This window comes from Gorilla gorilla, chromosome 4 (genome assembly GCF_029281585.2).
Source record: "Gorilla gorilla gorilla isolate KB3781 chromosome 4, NHGRI_mGorGor1-v2.1_pri, whole genome shotgun sequence".
NCBI classification, from domain to species: Eukaryota; Metazoa; Chordata; class Mammalia; order Primates; family Hominidae; genus Gorilla; species Gorilla gorilla.
In genome coordinates this window covers 53705962-53724561 of record NC_073228.2, presented here as the reverse complement: position 1 = coordinate 53724561, position 18600 = coordinate 53705962, and the positions used below count along the sequence as shown (strand labels likewise).

Below are 18600 nucleotides of genomic sequence, written 5' to 3'. Positions count from 1 at the left end.
CGAAATGAGTGGAACCCGGGGGAGAAAGGGAAGGATCCTGATGGGGGAGGGAGGCGAAAGAGCTTGGGAGGAGAGGACGCGGGACGTGCACGCCCTTCCTCCATTGGAACGGCGAGAGGTCGACTCTGGCTATCCTCAGGTTCTACCTCAAACGTGGAGAGGCGCGGAACGTCCCTTTTTAGGGTGACCTGAGATTGAGGATACGTGAAGTCGGGCCGCAGGAAGTCCCCCAAATCAGAACAAGCTTCGGCTTCCAAACTCCCCTTCACAGCTGAACCCCTGCAGCCGCAAAATACCCGCGACGCCTACACGCGACGCCTTCCCCTTCCCACCTGCATCATTAAATTTCCATTTAATGGGCGCCTCCTATATACTAGGCACTGTTGTGGGCCAGTGAATATTCCGAGCCTAGGCAAGTGCCTGGTACACAGTAAACGTAGGATTTCTGGAGTGAATAAATAAGCTAGCACGACTAATACGACGAACTCATACATCACGTTGATAAGCGTCGCGGTGCCCCTTCAGCTGGGGCCGCAGCCTCCTAAACCCAGTTTCACTAGCCCACGTGCGCGCAGGCTCCGCCCCCAGTCCCTGAGGTCCCGAGTCCAGGTCCGCCGAGATCCCACTATGCACCGTGTCGCAAGTCTCTTCCGCAGCCACAGTGACTTTTCACTTCCGCTTTTCCCGCCTCCGTTTTGACTTTGCAACCAAACTACCTGTACTGGTGACCGACAGGGACATGCGACCAATAGAAAGCCCAGATGTCCAGGAAGAGTCCGCCTATCAGCCAATGAAGAGACAGCAGTGAGAGCGGTTGCGCAGTGAAGGCTAGACCCGGTTTACTGGAATTGCTCTGGCGATCGAGGGGTCCTAGTACACCGCAATCATGGTGAGATGCGGAGTTAAAGCAAAGGGGCATGGGGAAGGATTGAGAAGCGGAGGGGGTCAGGAGAGGCTTGGGGACAAAAAGGGCCTAGGGTCGATGGAAGGAAGCGGTTTCAGTTCGAGGGGAGCGGGCCCCGGTGAGGACCAAGAGGGTGAGTGCGGCTCATCGCCGCCACACGGTGCTCATCCCAGCTGGAGAACCAGGGGTTCAGACGCCTCCGGAATGGAGAACGGGCGTACAGGAGCCTCCGCATCAGGAGCTGGGCCGGGGGCTGTGGCAGCGTTTGACCCCCCGCGCTGACCCCTCCGCTCTGTCTGTCCTAGTCTATTATGTCCTATAACGGAGGGGCCGTCATGGCCATGAAGGGGAAGAACTGTGTGGCCATCGCTGCAGACAGGCGCTTCGGGATCCAGGCCCAGATGGTGACCACGGACTTCCAGAAGATCTTTCCCATGGGTGACCGGCTGTACATCGGTCTGGCCGGGCTCGCCACTGACGTCCAGACAGTGTAAGTTTCAAGGGTCCCCGCCCACACCCAGGCCTCTTCTTGGACCATCCAACCCCGGCGTCTTGACCGGCCAAGGTGTCAGTCATCTACCACACACCACCAGTGAGTTTGAGACTTTGCCGCCTCCAAAAACATGTCCTTCCCTTTCTTTTTTTTTTTTTTTTTTAGACAGGGACTTGCTCTGTCACCCAGGCTGGAGCTCAGCGGCATGATCTCTGCTCACTGCAACCTCCACCTCCCAGGCTCAAGCGATTCTCGTGCCTCAGCCTCCTAAGTAGCTGGGACTACAGGCGCGCGCCACCATGCCTGGCTAATTTTTGTATTTTTAGTAGAGACAGGGTTTCACCATGTTGGCCAGGCTGGTTTCGAACTCCTGACCTCAAGTGATCCACCTGCCTCAGCCTCCCAAAGTGCTGGGATTACAGGCGTGAGCCACCACACCTGGCCTGACTTTGATTTTGACAACAATTTTGAGCGGACAAGACAAGCCCAATAGAAACATCTTGCAAGCAGTTGGGGTTTTGATATTACATCTCAGGGTTGGGGAAGCATTGGCAATGTGCCAAATCTATGGGAGCAGATTCTGGAGAGACAAAGTCTGTAGGGAGGGAAATAATGAGCAGCAGTTTGAGAGCTGAACGTTACATTTAGCAGTGAGGGGCGAAGAGAAGCCAGAGAAGAATAAGAGAGGAAAAGAACGGTGATAGGTTTTCAGGAGGGAATACGTGGTCACAGGGGGCAGGTACTGCAGGGTACTGGTGGCCTGAGGAGCAGCAGGTCCTGGATTTGTTTCCTAGACGGTGGAGAGACTAGCTCACAAGTGTGGGTGGATGCCTGTCAGAAAATGTTCTCATTAAGGCTGGGCGCGGTGGCTCACGCCTGTAATCCCAACACTTTGGGAGGCTGAGGTGGGCGGATATCTTGAGATCAGGAGTTCCAGACCAGCCTGGCCAACATGGTGAAACGCTGTCTCTACTAAAAATACAAAAATTAGCCAGGCTGGGTGGTGGGCACCTGTAATCCCAGCTACTCGGGAGGCTGAGGCTGGAGAATTGCTTGAACCTGACAGACGGACGTTGCAGTGAGCTGAAATTGTGCCACTGCACTCTAGCCTGGGCAACAGAGCGAGACTCTGTCTCAAACAAAAAAAGAAAGAAAGAAAAAAAGAAAATGTTCTCATTTCTCTTAAAACTTCCCTGAGTCTCAAGAACATAACACTTACTGAGATCTCACCCAGCCTGCCCTTTTTTCCTGTCCTGGTAGAGTCAGAGAATGACATCCTGGGGTTCCTGTCAGTGAAGTCTCCCGTGAGCCTTCCCCTCTGCAGTCACTGCTGTTCTCACACCATTTCCTTTTCTTCAGAGGACTTTTCTCACTGCGTTTGCTTCCTTCTGGGCAATGACTGCTCATTTCACTAGGCCTCAGTTTCCTTACCTGGAAGATGAAGCTCAAGTCATTTCTAAGGCTCTTTGCTCTGGTGTCCTGAGACTCATTGCTTTTCCTCCAGCAGGTGTGGCATTGGTCTGCTCTATGCAGGGGCCTATCCTGGGGCTCTGAGATGGAACTGGCAAGCTGTGACCTTTTTTCCTTTTTTCACCAGAGCTGCCAAGTGGCACTTTTCTAAGGCATCTTTCAAGTCTGTTAGCACATAGCACAGCAGTTGGTGCTGCCCCCTTTTTTTTTTTTTTGTCACCCAGGCTGGTGACATAAACTTAACTCACTGCAACCTCCGCCTCCAAGGCTCAAGTGATCCTCCCACCTCACCCTCCCAAGCAGCTGGGACTACAGGTGTGTGCCACCATGCCCAGCTAATTTTTGTAGTTATTGTAAGAGACAAGGTTTCGCTATGTTGCCCACAGCTGAACTCCTGAGCTCAAGCAATCCTTCCGCCTCAGTCTCCCAAAGTGCTGGGATTACAGGTGTGACCCACTGAGCCCAGCCTAAACATTTTTAATATGGAACGCTTCACAAATTTGCATGTCATCCTTCTGCTAATCTTCCCTGTATTATTCCAGTTTTAATATATGTGCTGCTGGCCAGACGTAGTGGCTCACGCCTGTAATCCCAGCACTTTGGGAGGCCAAGGTGGGCAGATCACGAAGTCAGGAGATTGAGATCATCCTGCCTAACACCGTGAAACCCCATCTCTACTAAAAATACAAAAAGTTAGCCGGGAGTGGTGGCGGGCGCCTGTAGTCCTAGCTACTTGGGAGGCTGAGGTAGGAGAATGGCGTGAACCCGGGTGGCGGAGCTTGCAGTGAGCCGAGACTGACTGCGCCACTGCACTCCAGCCTGGGCGACGAACGAGACTCCGTCTCAAAAAAAAAAAAAAAAAAAAAATATATATATATATATATATATGTGTGTGTGTGTGTGTGCTGCCAAAGTGAGCACCAGTTGCTACTTCCTAACACATGTAAGACTGCAGTTTTCCCTGGGCAGGGACTGAGATGAGATGTCTCCTTATGTTCCCCTGACCTCAACAGGGTAGACACTCAGGAATATTCAATAATGACTTACTAACTCACTTTTCTCCTACCTCAGTGCCCAGCGCCTCAAGTTCCGGCTGAACCTGTATGAGTTGAAGGAAGGTCGGCAGATCAAACCTCATACCCTCATGAGCATGGTGGCCAACCTCTTGTATGAGAAACGGTGAGTGCAAGTGTAGCTAGCACTGAGGGAATGCAGACATTTTTGAATGTAGTATGGAGTAGGTACTGAGGAAGAGGACTCTCCTTGTTTTTCCATCTCTTATTTGCAGGATAATATCCTTATTTTATGGGTGTGTTTTCTTTGGGCCTGTCTGACAACCAGATAGGAAAGAAAATACTTATGTTGGAAGAAGGCAAGGAATGCACATAGCAGATAAATTTGCATCTAGGCAAAAGAGTTAGTCCCACCAGAGTGTTCTGGGGTCTCCCAGCAGGAGCCACTCTTACCCTAGAGCTGTTCTGTCAGCACTGGCTTCTTGGGAATAGCAGGGAGCCTAGGAATGGGGTGTTCATTTTCGTCAGTTCTCCTTGAGGGCTTTATGGTGAGAAACAAGGGGCCTAACTGTAGAATTTAGTGCAGAAATCTAGGATGGAATTGAAAGGAAACCCTGTGGGTGCTTTCTACCTCTGGGCAAACCTGGGTGGCCAGAATATAAGTTGAGCTCTCTTTTTCTTTTTTTTTTGAGACGGAGTCTTGCTCTGTCGCCCAGGCTGGAGTGCAGTGGCGTGATCTCGGTTCACTGCAACCTCCACCTCCCAGGTTCAATCGATTCTTCTGCCTCAGCCTGCCATGTAGCTGGGACTACAGGTCCATATCACCACACCCGGCTAATTTTTGTATTTTCAGTAGAGACAGAGTTTCAACATGTGGGTCAGGCTGGTGTCGAACTCCTGACCTCAGGTGATCCACCTTCCTTGGCCTCCCAAAGTCCTATTATAGGCATGAGCCACCACGCCTGGCCTGATCTCTTTTTTTTTCTTTTCTTTTAACTTTTTATTTTGAAGTAATTTTTGTAATTTGTAAAAATACCCTTTAGCTTTCAAAAACTTTTTCTTTTTTTTTTTTTCTTGAGATGGTGTCTTGCTCTGTAGCCCTGGTGTGCAATCATGGCTCACTGCAATCTCCACCTCCCGGGTCCAAGTGATTTTCCTGCCTCAGCCTCCTGAGTAGCTGGGACTACAGGTGTGTGCCATCACACCTGGCTAATTTTTTTTTTTTTTTTTTTTTAAGTAGAGACGAGGTTTCACCACGCTGGTCAGGCTGGTCTTGAACTCCTGACCTCAACTGATCTACTGCCTCAGCTTCTCAAAGTGCTGGGATTACAGGCATGAGCCACTGCGCCCTGCAAAAAGTCTTATAAAGTTGTAACAATTAACTCATATTTGGATGTATATTAAATGGCTTGCTGGGCGTGGTGGCTCATGCCTGTAATCCCAGTACTTTGGGAGGCCAAGGAAGGTGGATCACTTGAGGTCAGGAGTTCGAGACCAGCCTGGTCAACATGGTGAAACCTCATCTCTACTAAAAATACAAAAATTAGCTGGGTGTGGTGGTGCACGCCTGTAATCCCAGCCACTCGGGAAGCTGAAGCATGAGAATTGTTGAACTTGGGAGGCAGAGGTTGTAGTGAGCCAAGATCATGCCGCTGTACTCCAGCCTTGGTGACAGAGTGAGACTTAGTCTCAAAAGAAATAAAAAATAGGCCAGGCGTGGTGGCTCATGCCTGTAATCCCAGCACTTTGGGAGGCCAAGGTGGGCGGATCACGAGGTCAGGAGATCAAGACCATCCTGGTCAACATGGTGAAACCCCATCTCTAATAAAAATGCAAAAATTAGCTGGGCGTGGTGGCACACACCGGTAATCCCAGCTACTTGGGAAGCTGAGGCAGGAGAATCGCTTGAACCTGGGTGGTGGAGGTTGCTGTGAGCAACCTGCCTCAGCCTCCTGAGTAGCTGGGATTATAGGCGCCTGCCACTGCGCCTGGCTAATTTTTTAATTTTTAGTAGAGACAAGGTTTCATCATGTTGGCCAGGCTGGTCTCAAACTCATGACCTCATGATCCGCCCACCTCGGCCTCCCAAAGTGCTGGGATTACAAGCATGAACCACTGCGCCCAGCCAACGAAAAAAAAAGTTAATAATATCTGGGATTATCTGGATAAGAACCTTAAAACCAAATACTATAACACAGCTCAGGGCCTGTGTTTGAACTTCCTATTATGCTGATGCCGAGTTACCATCTGAAGTAACTTTTACTGCAGTGTTTCAGACAGAGGTGCGTAGATGGTATCTCTGGGGTCCAGATTTTAAAAAGCGTCTGGACATTGGTCAGGTTTGCAGTTCAATGCCTCAGCCTGTCCTGCCAGAAAAATCACTGATTTCAGATGGGCTCATAGAGGAAGCTCCCGGCAATAGTAGCTAAGAATCCAGAATTTTTCAGGTCACCTAATGTATTTTTTTTTTTTTCAATAAGAGTAAGTCATTTATTTTATTATTTTTATTTTTTATTTTATTATTATTATTTTTTTGAGAGTTTCACTCTTTCGCCCAGGCTGGAGTGCAGTGGTGAGATCATGGCTCACTGCAACCTTTGCCTCCTGGGTGCAAGCAATCCTCCTGCCTCAGCCTCCCAAGTAGCTGGGACCATAGGTGCATGCCACCACGCCTGGCTAATTTTTAAATTTTTTTGTAGAGACAGGGGTCTCACTTTGTTGCCCAGGTTGGTCTTGAATGCCTAGGCTCAAGCAATCCTCCAGCCTTGGCCTCCTCCCTAAGTGCTGAGATTACAAACGTCAGCCATCATGCCTGGCCTAAAAAAGTTATTTTCATGGTGGCTCATGCCTGTAATCTTGAACTGTGCGTGAGTATGTGTGTGTGTTTCTATTTAAAGCTATAGCTGAAGATCATGCCCTTAGAAATGACTGTGATCCAAGCCTGGAGCATTGGCTCACGCCTGTAATCCCAGCACTTTGGGAGGCCGAGGCGGGCGGATCACAAGGTCAGGAGATTGAGACCATCCTGGCTAACACGGTGAAACCCCGTCTGTGCTAAAAATACAAAACATTAGCCAGGCATGGTGGCGGGCAGCTGTAGTCCCAGCTACTCAGGAGGCTGAGGCAGGAGAATGGCTCAAACCCAGGAGGCAGAGCTTGCAGTGAGCCAAGATCGCGCCACTGCACTCCAGCCTGGGCGACAGAGCGAGACTGTCTCAAAAAAAAAAAAAAAAGAAAGAAATGACTGTGATCCAATAAGACATATGGATAACGTCTCTTTTACTGACTCTTTCTATTGAGGATATTGGCCATTTGTTATTTGGTATTTTATACAGATATTCCTTACCTTATAAACTGTTATAAGTTTAAAATATTGTAAGTTGAAATGGGTATTTTGTAGACATAGGATGCAAATACACAAAACACTATATCCAAAAATTGCTCACAGCAGAACAGTGTAAAGTATCTGTTGTTTCCTCTGGTGATGGTGTGGCTGACTGGGAGCTGCGGCTCATTGTCACTGCCCAGCATCAGGAGTGGGTTTGGTACCACATATTGCTAGCCTGGGAAAAGATCAAATTTCAAAGCATAGTTTCCACTGAATGCCTGTTGCTTTTGCACCATCATAAAGTTGAAAAATTTTAAGTTGAACCATCATAAGTCAGGGACCATCATCTGTACATAAAGATCCCTAAGACTGATTTTTCTTTTTTTTTTTCTTTTCTTTTTTTTTTTTCTGAGATGGAGTCTCGCTCTGTCGCTCAGGCTGGAGTGCAGTGGCGCGATCTCGGCTCACTGCAAGCTCCGCCTCCCGGGTTCATGCCATTCTCCTGCCTCAGCCTCCTGAGTAGCTGGGACTATAGTCGCCCGCCACCATGCCCAGCTAATTTTTTTTTTGTATATTTAGTAGAGAGGGGGTTTCACCATGTTAGCCAGGAAGGTCTCGATCTCCTGACCTGGTGATCCACCCACCTCGGCTTCCCAAAGTGCTGAGATTACAGGTGTGAGCCACCACGCCTGGCCCAAGACTGATTTTTCTTAAAGATCAGTGTCTAGAACAAGTTTCTGATGAGCTGCCATTTCCTTTTGACAATGAGAGTAACCCAGCCACTGAGTATCCCTCTTTGCCTTGCCTGCTAGGGGGCTCAAAACAAAACTTTGTGTTCAGTCTGAGTTATCTTGTATTATGTTTTAATGGTTTAGTTTTATTTTTCAGTGTTTTTCTTATAAACTGCCTCCAATCTTTTCTTTAAAGGAGTAGAGGTATAAACATACACATAGAGGACTGAGTGATGGTAGGACCTTGGGTGAGGAGAGGGAGGATTAGAAGAAAACAATTCTGAAAGAAAGAAGGAGGACAAGAGGGTCAGAGGTGAGAAGGATAGAAAGGTAAGTGTTGAAGAAAAGAAAGTGGAAAAGTCTTAGAATATTTCTAGCTGGCAGGAGAAGGGAGAGGGAGCTGGCCTCAGGGAAAGGTGATCTTCCTAAACAGGTCCTCCATTTCCCTTTGGGTCTGGGTCTAGGCCGGGGCCTTGTCTGAATAGGCTTAAACATGAAAGCGAGCGTTCTTGAGTTCTGGTTTCTCTCTCTGATGCTGGCCCCCACAGGTTTGGCCCTTACTACACTGAGCCAGTCATTGCCGGGTTGGACCCGAAGACCTTTAAGCCCTTCATTTGCTCTCTAGACCTCATCGGCTGCCCCATGGTGACTGATGACTTTGTGGTCAGTGGCACCTGCGCCGAACAAATGTACGGAATGTGTGAGTCCCTCTGGGAGCCCAACATGGTACGTTGGTGGCATGGAGTGGGGCTGGGCTCTGAGTTACCCACCCTTGGTCATTAGGAAAAAAGTGTGTTTATGTGGCAGGTAATGGGGAGAATGGTGCAGGTGGGAGAGAAAGCTACAGCTGCTGCTCCTTGGAAGGGTATCCAGAAATTCCATCTGCCAGGCTGGCTGGCTGGCTCCAGAGGAGAGCATCTTCTGTTAGGAGACCACAGTTAGATATTTGCCACAGCAGTAAGAATTCCTTACATTGGGTTTACAGGGTTCTCGCATCCATTCACTGAGCAAACATTTAACTCAGTGTAGGGTTAGAGGCAGCTCAACAGGTTGTCTGGGTTGGCAACCTGGATCCACCCACCACCTTAGTTATTGTTCTTGGAGAAGCCAGTTTACCTCTCTGCCTCCACTACCTTGACTGTAAAATGGGGATAATAAAGTCTGCCTTAGAAGTGGTGCTGAGGAAGCCGGGCGCGGTGGCTCACGCCTGTAATCCCAGCACTTTGGGAGGCTGAGGCAAGCAGATCACCTGAGGTTTGGAGTTCAAGACCAGCCTGACCAACATGGAGAAACCCCGTCTCTACTAAAAAAAAAAAGTTAAATTAGCCGGGCATGGTGGTGCATGCCTGTAATCCCAGCTACTCGGGAGGCTGAGGAGAATCGCTTGAGCCTGGGAGGCGGAGGTTGCGGTGAAGAAAGATCGTGCCATTGCACTCCAGCCTGGGCAACAAGAGCTAAACTCCGTCTCAAAAAAAAAAAAAAAAAAAAAAAAAAGTGGTGCTGAGGAAAACAAAAGAGTATATGTGCTGCCGAAGCAAGCACAAAAACAAGTGAGAAGAGATGAGATAGTGCTTGATGGCGAGGGTCGGCTGTCGTTATTGGGTGCCAGCTCTTCCGGGCACTGGGGAAAGCAGGTACAGTCTGCTTTCAAGGGCCCACTGCAGTCCAGTGAAGCAAGACACATCCAAATACCTGTTGAACTGCAGTTTGTTGGGAAGAGGAGGAAAGAAAGGGTCTGGGGGCAAAGGTACAGGAAGGGGCAGGTATGCTCAGTGACTGGAGAGAGCTGAGCCTGGCTAGAGTGTGGGTTAAACATGGGGGGAAATGATGCTGGAGACTGAGATGAGACCTCAAAGGGCCTTGAATGCCATGCCAAGGAGTTTGAACTCTGTCCTCTGCCATAAGGAACCTAGGGAATCAGGTGCCTTTAGGTGGACGTGACAGGCTGTTACCGCCTGCAGGAGGCGCTGAGGTCCTGAGCAAAGACAGTGGCAGTGGGGAGGCAGGAAGGCAGCTGTCAAGGGGACTTAGTCACTTAAAATAGAAGCGAAGGAGGTAGAGACAGAGGATGGCTGGGTTCTCCAGCTAGGCTAGCCAAGACAGAATGTAGAAGGAACAGGTTTGGGGGAAGTGGGTTTGTGTTGGACAGGTTGGGTTTTGAGGTACCTGTTAAGATATCCAGGATCAGAGCCCATCAGACAGCTGCTAAAGCACACTGGAGCTAAATAGGGATTCTTCTCCCTGTTTTACAGAGAAACTGAGGCTCAGTGAAGAGACATACTATTTGCCCAATGTCACACTGCTGATTAGTAAAAGAAATTCAGGGCTTGAAGTCTCTTTCACTTTCCTTTACATAATTCTGCTTCCTTCCAAGGAAGGAGCTGAGAGGGGCTTCCCACATCCTGGGAATCATCCCTTACTTCAGGCATGTCTTGGGGCCAGAGCTGGGAATCTTGAGCCTAGAAAAAAGAGAGTTAAGGGACCAGACCAAATCAGAGCCAGAGGCTGTGGTTTGAAGGGGTTCCACTCTGTTGGCAGGATCCGGAACACCTGTTTGAAACCATCTCCCAAGCCATGCTGAATGCTGTGGACCGGGATGCAGTGTCAGGCATGGGAGTCATTGTCCACATCATGTGAGTATGGGCTGGGAGAAGTCTAGAAGCTCTGCAGACACCCTGCCTCTCTCCCTTCTCCACAAGCATACACCCCATTTTCCCAGCCCCCTGGTCAGGTGTGAGATAAGAAAGGTGCTTTTGGCAGTCCTGGGTGAGCAAAAGTCCATGCCTCCCTATGGCTGGTAACTGGCAGCCTACCCAGCTTCCTCTGGCCTCTTGTCAGGTGAGGTTCTGTGACCCCATGCTCACAAGAGACATTTCTTCCTTAACAATTGTCTCCGAAGTCTCAGGGATCCGTGTTGGGGTGAGCCACAACAAAGCTACTGCAGATGGATTGAAATTCTAGGTGGCTCGCATCCTCTCTCCAGCCCAGATCTGTGTGATGTTCTGAGCTCTAGAGACCAATTTCCAAGCCTCAGCCAACTCCCTAAGTGCCATCCTCCTTGTCCTTTTACTTGTTTGGGGCCATCACCAGGAACCTGATTGGATAGAGTAGGAGGTATCCTTCCAACCACTTTCCTACATTGCAGGATAAGCATTTGGACCCTTTTGGGGGATAGCCTGCTTATTTACCGTGAAATAGTATTTGGCCGGGCGCGTTGGCTCACGCCTGTAATCCCAGCACTTTGGGAGGCTGAGGCAGGCGGATCACAAGGTCAGGAGTTCGAGACCAGCCTGGCCAACATGGTGAAACCCCGTCTCTACTAAAATACAAAAATTAGCTGGGTGTGGTGGTGCGGGCCTGTAATCCTAGCTACTCAGGAGGCTGAGGCAGGAGAATTGCTTGAACCTGGGAGGCAGAGGTTGCAGTGAGCCAAGATCACGCCATTGCACTCCAGCCTGGGCAACAGAGTGAGACTCTGTCTCAAAAAAAGAAAACAAAAACAAAAAACCCAAAAAACAGAATTTACCACCATAACATTTTTTTTTATGTTCTTTGGGGTGAAACACACCACACCTTCTCCTTCCTAAGTGGCTTGTTCTCTAGGCTTGGAGGAGCTTCTTCCCCCCCTTTTTTTTTTTTTTTTGAGATGGAGTCTCACTCTGTCGCCCAGGCTGGAGTGCAATGGCGCTATCTTAGCTCACTGCAAACCTCTGCCCCCTGGGTTCAAGTGATTCTCCTGCCTCAGCCTCCTGAGTAGCTGGGATTACAGGCACGTGCCACCATGCCCAGCTAATTTTTGTATTTTTAGTAGAGACGGGGTTTCACCATGTTGGTCAGGCTGGTCTTGAACTCCTGACCTCGTGATCCGCCTGCCTCGGCCTCCCAAAGTGCTGGGATTGCAGGCATGAGCCACCGCGCCCGGCCAAGCTCCTTCCCTTCTTTTGAGAGCTGTGAAGTCTGGCCCTGAATCATTTTCTGGGAAAGCCTCCCTGAGGTGGTTCCACCTGTGGAAAGTCAGCCCAGGTCTCTGTTCCTATCCCTCCTTCCTCACCACAGGCAGAGATGAGCTAGCAGGAATGAACTAGAGCAGGATAGTTACACCTAGAGGCAGCGGGCAGCTATTTGTTCTGCTCCCTTGCCGCAGGGCTTGAGGGCTTGGTGCTGAGGGCCAGGAGAGCTAGTCACAGTCACGGTCCAGATGGGTAGAGATGTTTTCTTGTGATTTTCTCCCTCTGCAGCGAGAAGGACAAAATCACCACCAGGACACTGAAGGCCCGAATGGACTAACCCTGTTCCCAGAGCCCACTTTTTTTCTTTTTTTGAAATAAAATAGCCTGTCTTTCACTCCTGCTTTTGTCTTTGATGCTTTCCTGCAGATCTCTGCCCTAGCTGGGCAGCTACAGCCAGCGACTCAAGTGAGTGTGGCCTGGCCCTCGGCTTGCTTTCTGGCTCGTGCTCTACTCCATCAGTGCGTGCCAGTGGGGACAATCCACGTCACTTGCTGCATGCTCCCTGTGTGCTAGGCCCCACACAAGTGCTTTACACGATCTAGAATTTATTCATCATAATGACTCAAGGTAGTTGAGATTATCCTTGTTTGGAGAAGAAGGACAGTTAAATAACTTACCCAAGTCTACTTTAATAAGTGATAAAGCCAGGACATAAACTCATGTTCCATTGATGCCAGAGCTTAGAATCCTTTTCAATCAAACTCTACGGGAAAACCCTTACATCTTTTATTGCTTCAGGTAGAAATTTGGCCAAGTACCCATAAGTAGTCTAGATTAGTGTTTCTTAACCTGGCCAGCTCATTAGTCACCTGTGGAATTCCTAAAACACATACCTTGATCCCACCCCTTGAGATTCCAATTGGCCTTTTAGGGGCCTGGGTACCTGTCTTTTCCAGAATTCCCCAAGTGATTCCAGCTTGCAATCTGCAGTACATAGATGGCCTAATAAGCAAGTAGAAAGTCTGCATAGCAGAGTGGTTCCCAAACGTTAGCCCCCATCACAATCACCTGGAGGGCTCATTAAAAGTTTGATTCAGTAGATCTGGGTTGGAACCTGAGAATTTATATTTCTGACTCCCAGGTGCTAATGACACTCCTGGTCCAAGACCACACTTTGAGAACTACTGGGTTTTAAGCTAAATGCCCAGATGCAGTAGATGAGGTGCACAGAGGTGACATGTTCAAAGTTATGTCAGGTGAGTGGCTCCTAGCCAGAGTTCGTTCTACACAGCTGGAGGGGGGGGGGCGGTTGTCCATTCTTCCATGTGCATGGTAGTAACAGCTAACAGGCAGATTGGCTCTGGTGCTGTGGTGTTTTGTTTGTTTTTTCCTTAAGAGTCTCATTGTTGCTAGGGCTGGAGTGCTGTGGTGCAATCATGGCTAACTGCAGCCTCAACCTCCCAAGCTCAAGTGATCCTCCTGCCTCAGCCTCCTGAGTAGCTGGGACTACAGACATGTGCCATCACATCCAGCTAATTCTTGTTTTGTAGAGACGGGGGTCTCACTATGTTACCCAGACCGGTACTGAACTTCTGGGCTCAAGTGATCCTCCTGCCTTGGCCTCCCCAAGTACTGGGCGTGAGCCACCAAACCCAGCCAGTGGTGCTGTGCTTTTAACCACTGTTTATTAATTGCATCTGAAAGCGGGATGTCATTGACCATATTCTTTCTCCAAACTCAAGCCATACATTGATTTAGCCGAAGCTGCCTCTAAAGCTAGGACCAAAACTTTTTAATTCTGGGAAGAAAAAAAAAGGTTCATTTCCCAAGGACTCACACATAACAGATGTACACAAAGCTTTTTGAGTTTTATTTTTTTCCTCAGGTTGGAGATTCATCGTAACATGCATGCATTTTCAAACAGTAACAGGGTCTCAAACTTTTTAAAGCAGACGTTAGACAAGCACAGGGGATTGAAAATTCCTATTTAAAAAATGGAAACTGCAGTGGGATATGGAGAAGTCACACACTTGGTAGGGTGGTGGTTTGTCCTGCTTCCCCAAAAGGTGGATATGAACTTCATTCATATTTTTTCAATGATCTGACCTGATGCTGGGGTGTGCCGAGCAGTACTGCCCCCTCCCCCAAGGGTGTTGGCTCCCACCGCCTCACACAGTGGCTCTGCGCAAGGGCAAGAGGCTCCTGTGGAAACTTCTGCCCTGGGATACTGGTACAAGCTGCCAAGGGACAGCTGAGTCTCCTTTTCCCCATGGGGCACTCTTCATAAATGGCACATTCTAGAGGAGGGAGAGGGCCACGTCACTGCCCCCTGCAGATGGCTGGTAGATTGGGGAACAGTTGTCTGAATGGGTTTTCCCTTTCAGGACCTCCTGCCCGCATGACTGCCAGAAAGAGATGAGGCTCCTAGACTTGGGGGGCCACAGGTTTAAGGCCAGAGCTCTGAGTGTTGTTTAAACGCACTGTCCCTTCTAGCCCCCAACACCTGAGTAACTCACATGCTGGGGTGCTGCAGTTTTCTCTCCCACCCTGAATTGGTAAAAAGACAACTGGCGGGTAGGACTGGCTACTGCGAAAAGTCCTGGGTCTTTGGTCCACCTCCCCAAGGTATGCCCTGGCAGACCATGAAGACAGGAAAGGCAGGGCAGGAGTGTAGCCTCACGCCCTGAGCGCTACCAGCAGGCCTGTTTGAGGCCAAAAGCACAGGCAAGAGAAAGAGTGAAGTAGGGAGAGGGGATAAAGAGCTGCCTGTGGTGGGAACTTAGGAGACTGCCACTGAGAACAGCCACAGGGGCCACTCGTGGCGCCTGCCACAGACCAGCAACCCCTGAGCTAGAGAAAGAAGGAGAGGTGGAGCACTGCTTCAGTCTGCGCCCCTCAGCTGTGGCTTCCCAGCATGCCCTGTGACCTCAAGCCGCAGGGTACAGGAAAGGAGTTTGTGCTGCGGGACTCAAAGACCCAGAGGTTAATTAACAGGAACCAGGGCCAGGGGCCTTCATCTAGAGGTCAGTGGAGTCTCCAGGGCACTCATCACTGTGGCTGGGAGACTACAGTGTCTCGGCTGCAGACTTGTGGAAGAAGAGGGGGAAGGATGGGAGAAGGGGTGACTGGATGCCAGCCAGGAATCCTGGCCTTAGCCCTATCCTGGCCTTGCCTAATCAGCCATGTCCTTATTCTTACACCTTTCTTCTTGGGAGACCCAACATTATTCTGAGATGCCATGAGACTGTTTAGCTTTTCTTCATGGCCCCAGGGAGTGAGGCTGAGGGCAGTCACTTCCCCTCCGATGCCCTGGACTGCCCAGTAAAAGAATGGCGGGACCCAAGGAGGAAAGAGTGGGGGCAGACAACGCTTGGGGGATCAGTCCACTTTCTCTACATTCAAACTGCAGACCAAATAGAATACCATGACAAAAAGAAGAGAAAGGAAACTTGTATAAACCAAGATAAATAGCTTTTAAACATTTGGATGCCAAAAATTGGGGGCCAAACTCAAGGTTTTGAAGATAGCACAGCGAATGACCTTTAAAAAAAAAAATTGAAAATCCACCAAACCACGGCTCAAAATGTTGTGACCCAGTCAACAATACTGTCAGAAAAACAAAAAGCATTTGAAACAGAATGCTACCTCTCAAAATGTAAACAATATACAAAACACACAAACATACACACACACACACACAAACTCAATGTTAAACAAGTTAGATACCTGGTAGTCGTCTTTAACCAGTAAGAATGTGTTACACTTTCCATACACATTATGGCAACATGATCAGCAGACCAAATGCAGAGAAGCCGGTAGGAGCCCAAGGCCACGGAGGCTGCTGGAAGACAGCTTTCCAAGCTTCAGAGATGCTGCGCCTGACGAGGAGCAGATCCAAACTTCCATTCTTCATTATGACGTGGGGAAATCAAGTCCAAACATTATTCCTACATAATCCCTTTCCCAAGTCAAATTTGTTTTCTCCATGAGCCAGTTGGTTTCAAGTTCCCTAAGTCATGTAGTGGTCTTGTGGCAGTTGTTCAGACCTACCTATGGCCCCTTCCTGGGGCCAAGGCAGTGGTTTGACCCCCATCTGCCTCTTCCAGAAGTTTCCCATCCAATCCAGCAGCCCCAGTGAAGTCCAAGAATGCCGTCTCCATTCTTTCCTGACCTATATGCTGTGAGTCAGGCACAGAGACAGTGCTGGTTCCTGCTTCGGAAGCTGGGCTTGGCCAGGTTTGGAGGGAGCCACAGGAAACCAATCTATTCATTCAAAATGGTTTCACAAGCGATCTTCACATCTTTGGGGTTATCTACAAGTTTGACCATATCTCATCCCAAATCCCCAGTTCCTGGTTGAGGGGGTGAGAAGATGCAGGAATGTACCTCCCCCAATGCAGAACAACAGAGCTGTTTCTCTCCTGGCCAGAGCAGCCTGTGGCTCAGTTCTGAGGGCCTGGGTGGCAGGCTCCGAAGGCAGGTGGAACACCTGCAGGAAGCCACTCCTTCCAAAAAAGCCTGTGGGCTGCAGATCTGCTAAAAGTCTAGAGCGGGGCAACAAGGAAAAACAGCCCCAAGGCTGGGGCCAGGTCAAAACCCACATCAAGCCTCCAAACTGGATTTCCTGGATCACATCCTCATGTAACTAGGAAGCCACCTCACGTTTGGACACCACACTCTAAGATGGGGGCACCTTGCTGGCTGTAACTCTCCAGGCACAGGGAGACAGATCTCTTACAAGGTCATCCCGGAGCTTAAGGAGGTGTCTCTGCTAAAAAGCACTCCAGGCGCTTGGAGATCTGCCCAGAGCTAAGAGTTCAGCTAGAAGTAAGAGTGCCTGGGAGGAGGTCAGAAGGAAGAAGGAAATAGATCGAGGGCACAGGGCCTCATTTGATACATCAGTTTCTGAGGTTTTCCCAAAGGGAAATAACCATTTAAACATGAGGGTCCTGAAAAATCCAAAAGTACTGTAGTTCCTCTTGACCTAGTGGGAGGCAGGCTTTATAGAGAGGACTTCTGAACTCCAGGGGCTAAGAGAGCCTGGGGCTTGGGTGATCATCACAGGGTTCTCTGAGAACCAGGTGTCCGAGAGCCCAGCCGCTTTCCTGCCCCTCACCATCCCATGAGGATGAACTTATTCCCCTCTGAGATTTCTGATTCTGATCTGAGATCTCTGGTGTTGACCTGGTGTATTCCAGACAGGATGGAGGAATAATGCAACAGTTTTCACTTGAATCCAAGGGAAAGGTGGAGGAAGTTGTGCACAATACTCCATAAATTACAAAGTTAATCCAGACAAGAGCAAATGCAGCAGGGCGAGGTGTCTGACCTCTCCAATCTGGCATCCATAGCACTTGGTTCTGGAAGGACCCTTGTGCTGGGTCTACTGGGTATCTCTTTAATTGAAGGGAACTGAGAGCTCGGCAAAGATGGGGAGGGTGGGTAGGCTGATGAAATATGATTATAAATAGCAAACCTGGAGCAATGAAATTTCAGAAACAAAACCCAAATAAACCCACGACGTCATCTCTAGCCCCAAGGTATCTTAAAAGGTTACAAGGTACCAAAAAGGGAACCCCTTTTTAACCTGGGTGTCAAATGGGGAGAAAAAATCAAGGGTAAGCAGAAGGTGGGGTTACATCCTGTGAGCAGGTGCACACACAGCACATCCCCCTCCTCTTCAGCTAAAGTCTCTTTCGGTGTCACAGGCTGCAGTCTCATTGCTAAAGCCCTCCCAAACCCGACTCTGCTCCCACCCTCCCATCTAGCCCAAATACACCCTTCTCCCTAACTCCCGATCCCCGACCCCATATCCAGCTCTCTGGCTCTGGCTGAAGGTAGAAGAGAACTACGTCAGGATGTTGGACATAAACTCGTTGAAGCGTTTGGAGTACTGCTCAGGGTTCACAGTCGAGATCTCGGCCCCTGCCTGTAATACACAAGAGGCTGATTCAGGTTGAGTTCCTGTGCCCCAATCAGGAGGCTGTACCTGGGAGGAGCCAGGGTATTCAGAAGCCTCTTACTCAGTATCAGAGCTGAATACCACCCCCAACCCCACCAAGACTGAGCAGACCACCTCAGGAAGTGGCATACAAGTCCTGAACTGTCCTGGCCCCACTCCTGTGATTTATAACCCCAGGCCTGCACCGAAGTAGAAGAAAGGCAGTGGGGAGGTGGCAAAGCGGCTCTGGATCTCTGTGGGGGCCACTACATGGAGAACAGGGCTTCAGGCCCACAGGGAAACAGGCCTGTGGGGAGCAGTATGGGCATGGAAACAAAGCTATTACTCGCCCTTCAACAAGATGCACAACAGGCCCAGCAGGCCCTGGGGAAAGACACTGGCGGGCTTGGCCCCGAGGGCTGGAGAACTGGGGGATAAACAAATTGGGCCCACCCAGGCAGGGAGCAGGTGGGTGAAGGCAGGGAACATGGCAAGGCAGGCAGGCTGCTCTTCCAGTCTGCTCTTCCAGTCTGCTCTCCTGGAAAGAAGGAGACAGGAGTGTGTTCCTTGGAGCAGGAGGCCTGAGACTGCCCTCCCTGGGGTCTGAGGGTAAGCACAGACGCACCGACGCAGCTGGGCCCTGGATGAAGATGGAGAGGACTCACCCCGTGTTTCACCGTTTTGGCAGCATGTGCAGCTTTCTTCTTCGTATCGTATGGCGTGAGGATATCGATGATGGCCATGAAATACACCTCCTTCTTGGGGGAACC

At 49.7% G+C, this 18600-nt stretch overlaps 2 protein-coding genes and 1 pseudogene across 3 annotated transcripts in view; 1 reads left to right on the top strand and 2 right to left on the bottom strand.

The window, feature by feature from the left end:
* The first annotated feature begins 734 nt into the window (after positions 1-734).
* Positions 735-12283, top strand: PSMB3 (proteasome 20S subunit beta 3). Its single transcript, XM_004041841.3, has 6 exons — positions 735-889; positions 1210-1394; positions 3939-4046; positions 8488-8665; positions 10478-10572; positions 12178-12283. The coding sequence occupies exons 1-6, from the start codon at positions 887-889 to the stop codon at positions 12224-12226; spliced, it is 618 nt and encodes a 205-aa protein (XP_004041889.1). The 5' UTR covers positions 735-886; the 3' UTR covers positions 12227-12283.
* On the bottom strand, positions 3344-3436 carry LOC115934792 (uncharacterized; annotated as a pseudogene).
* Positions 12284-13738: 1455 nt separating the features above from the next.
* PIP4K2B (phosphatidylinositol-5-phosphate 4-kinase type 2 beta) overlaps positions 13739-18600 on the bottom strand; it is a 36375-nt gene continuing 31513 nt past the window's right edge. For both annotated transcript variants that reach the window (XM_004041835.5, XM_019027034.4), the window contains exons 9-10: positions 18496-18599; positions 13739-17818 (exon numbers count right to left, since the gene is read on the bottom strand). In XM_004041835.5, the coding sequence (XP_004041883.1) occupies positions 17738-17818; positions 18496-18599 (185 nt within the window). In that variant the 3' untranslated portion in view covers positions 13739-17737. The remainder of the gene's footprint in view (positions 17819-18495; position 18600) is intronic.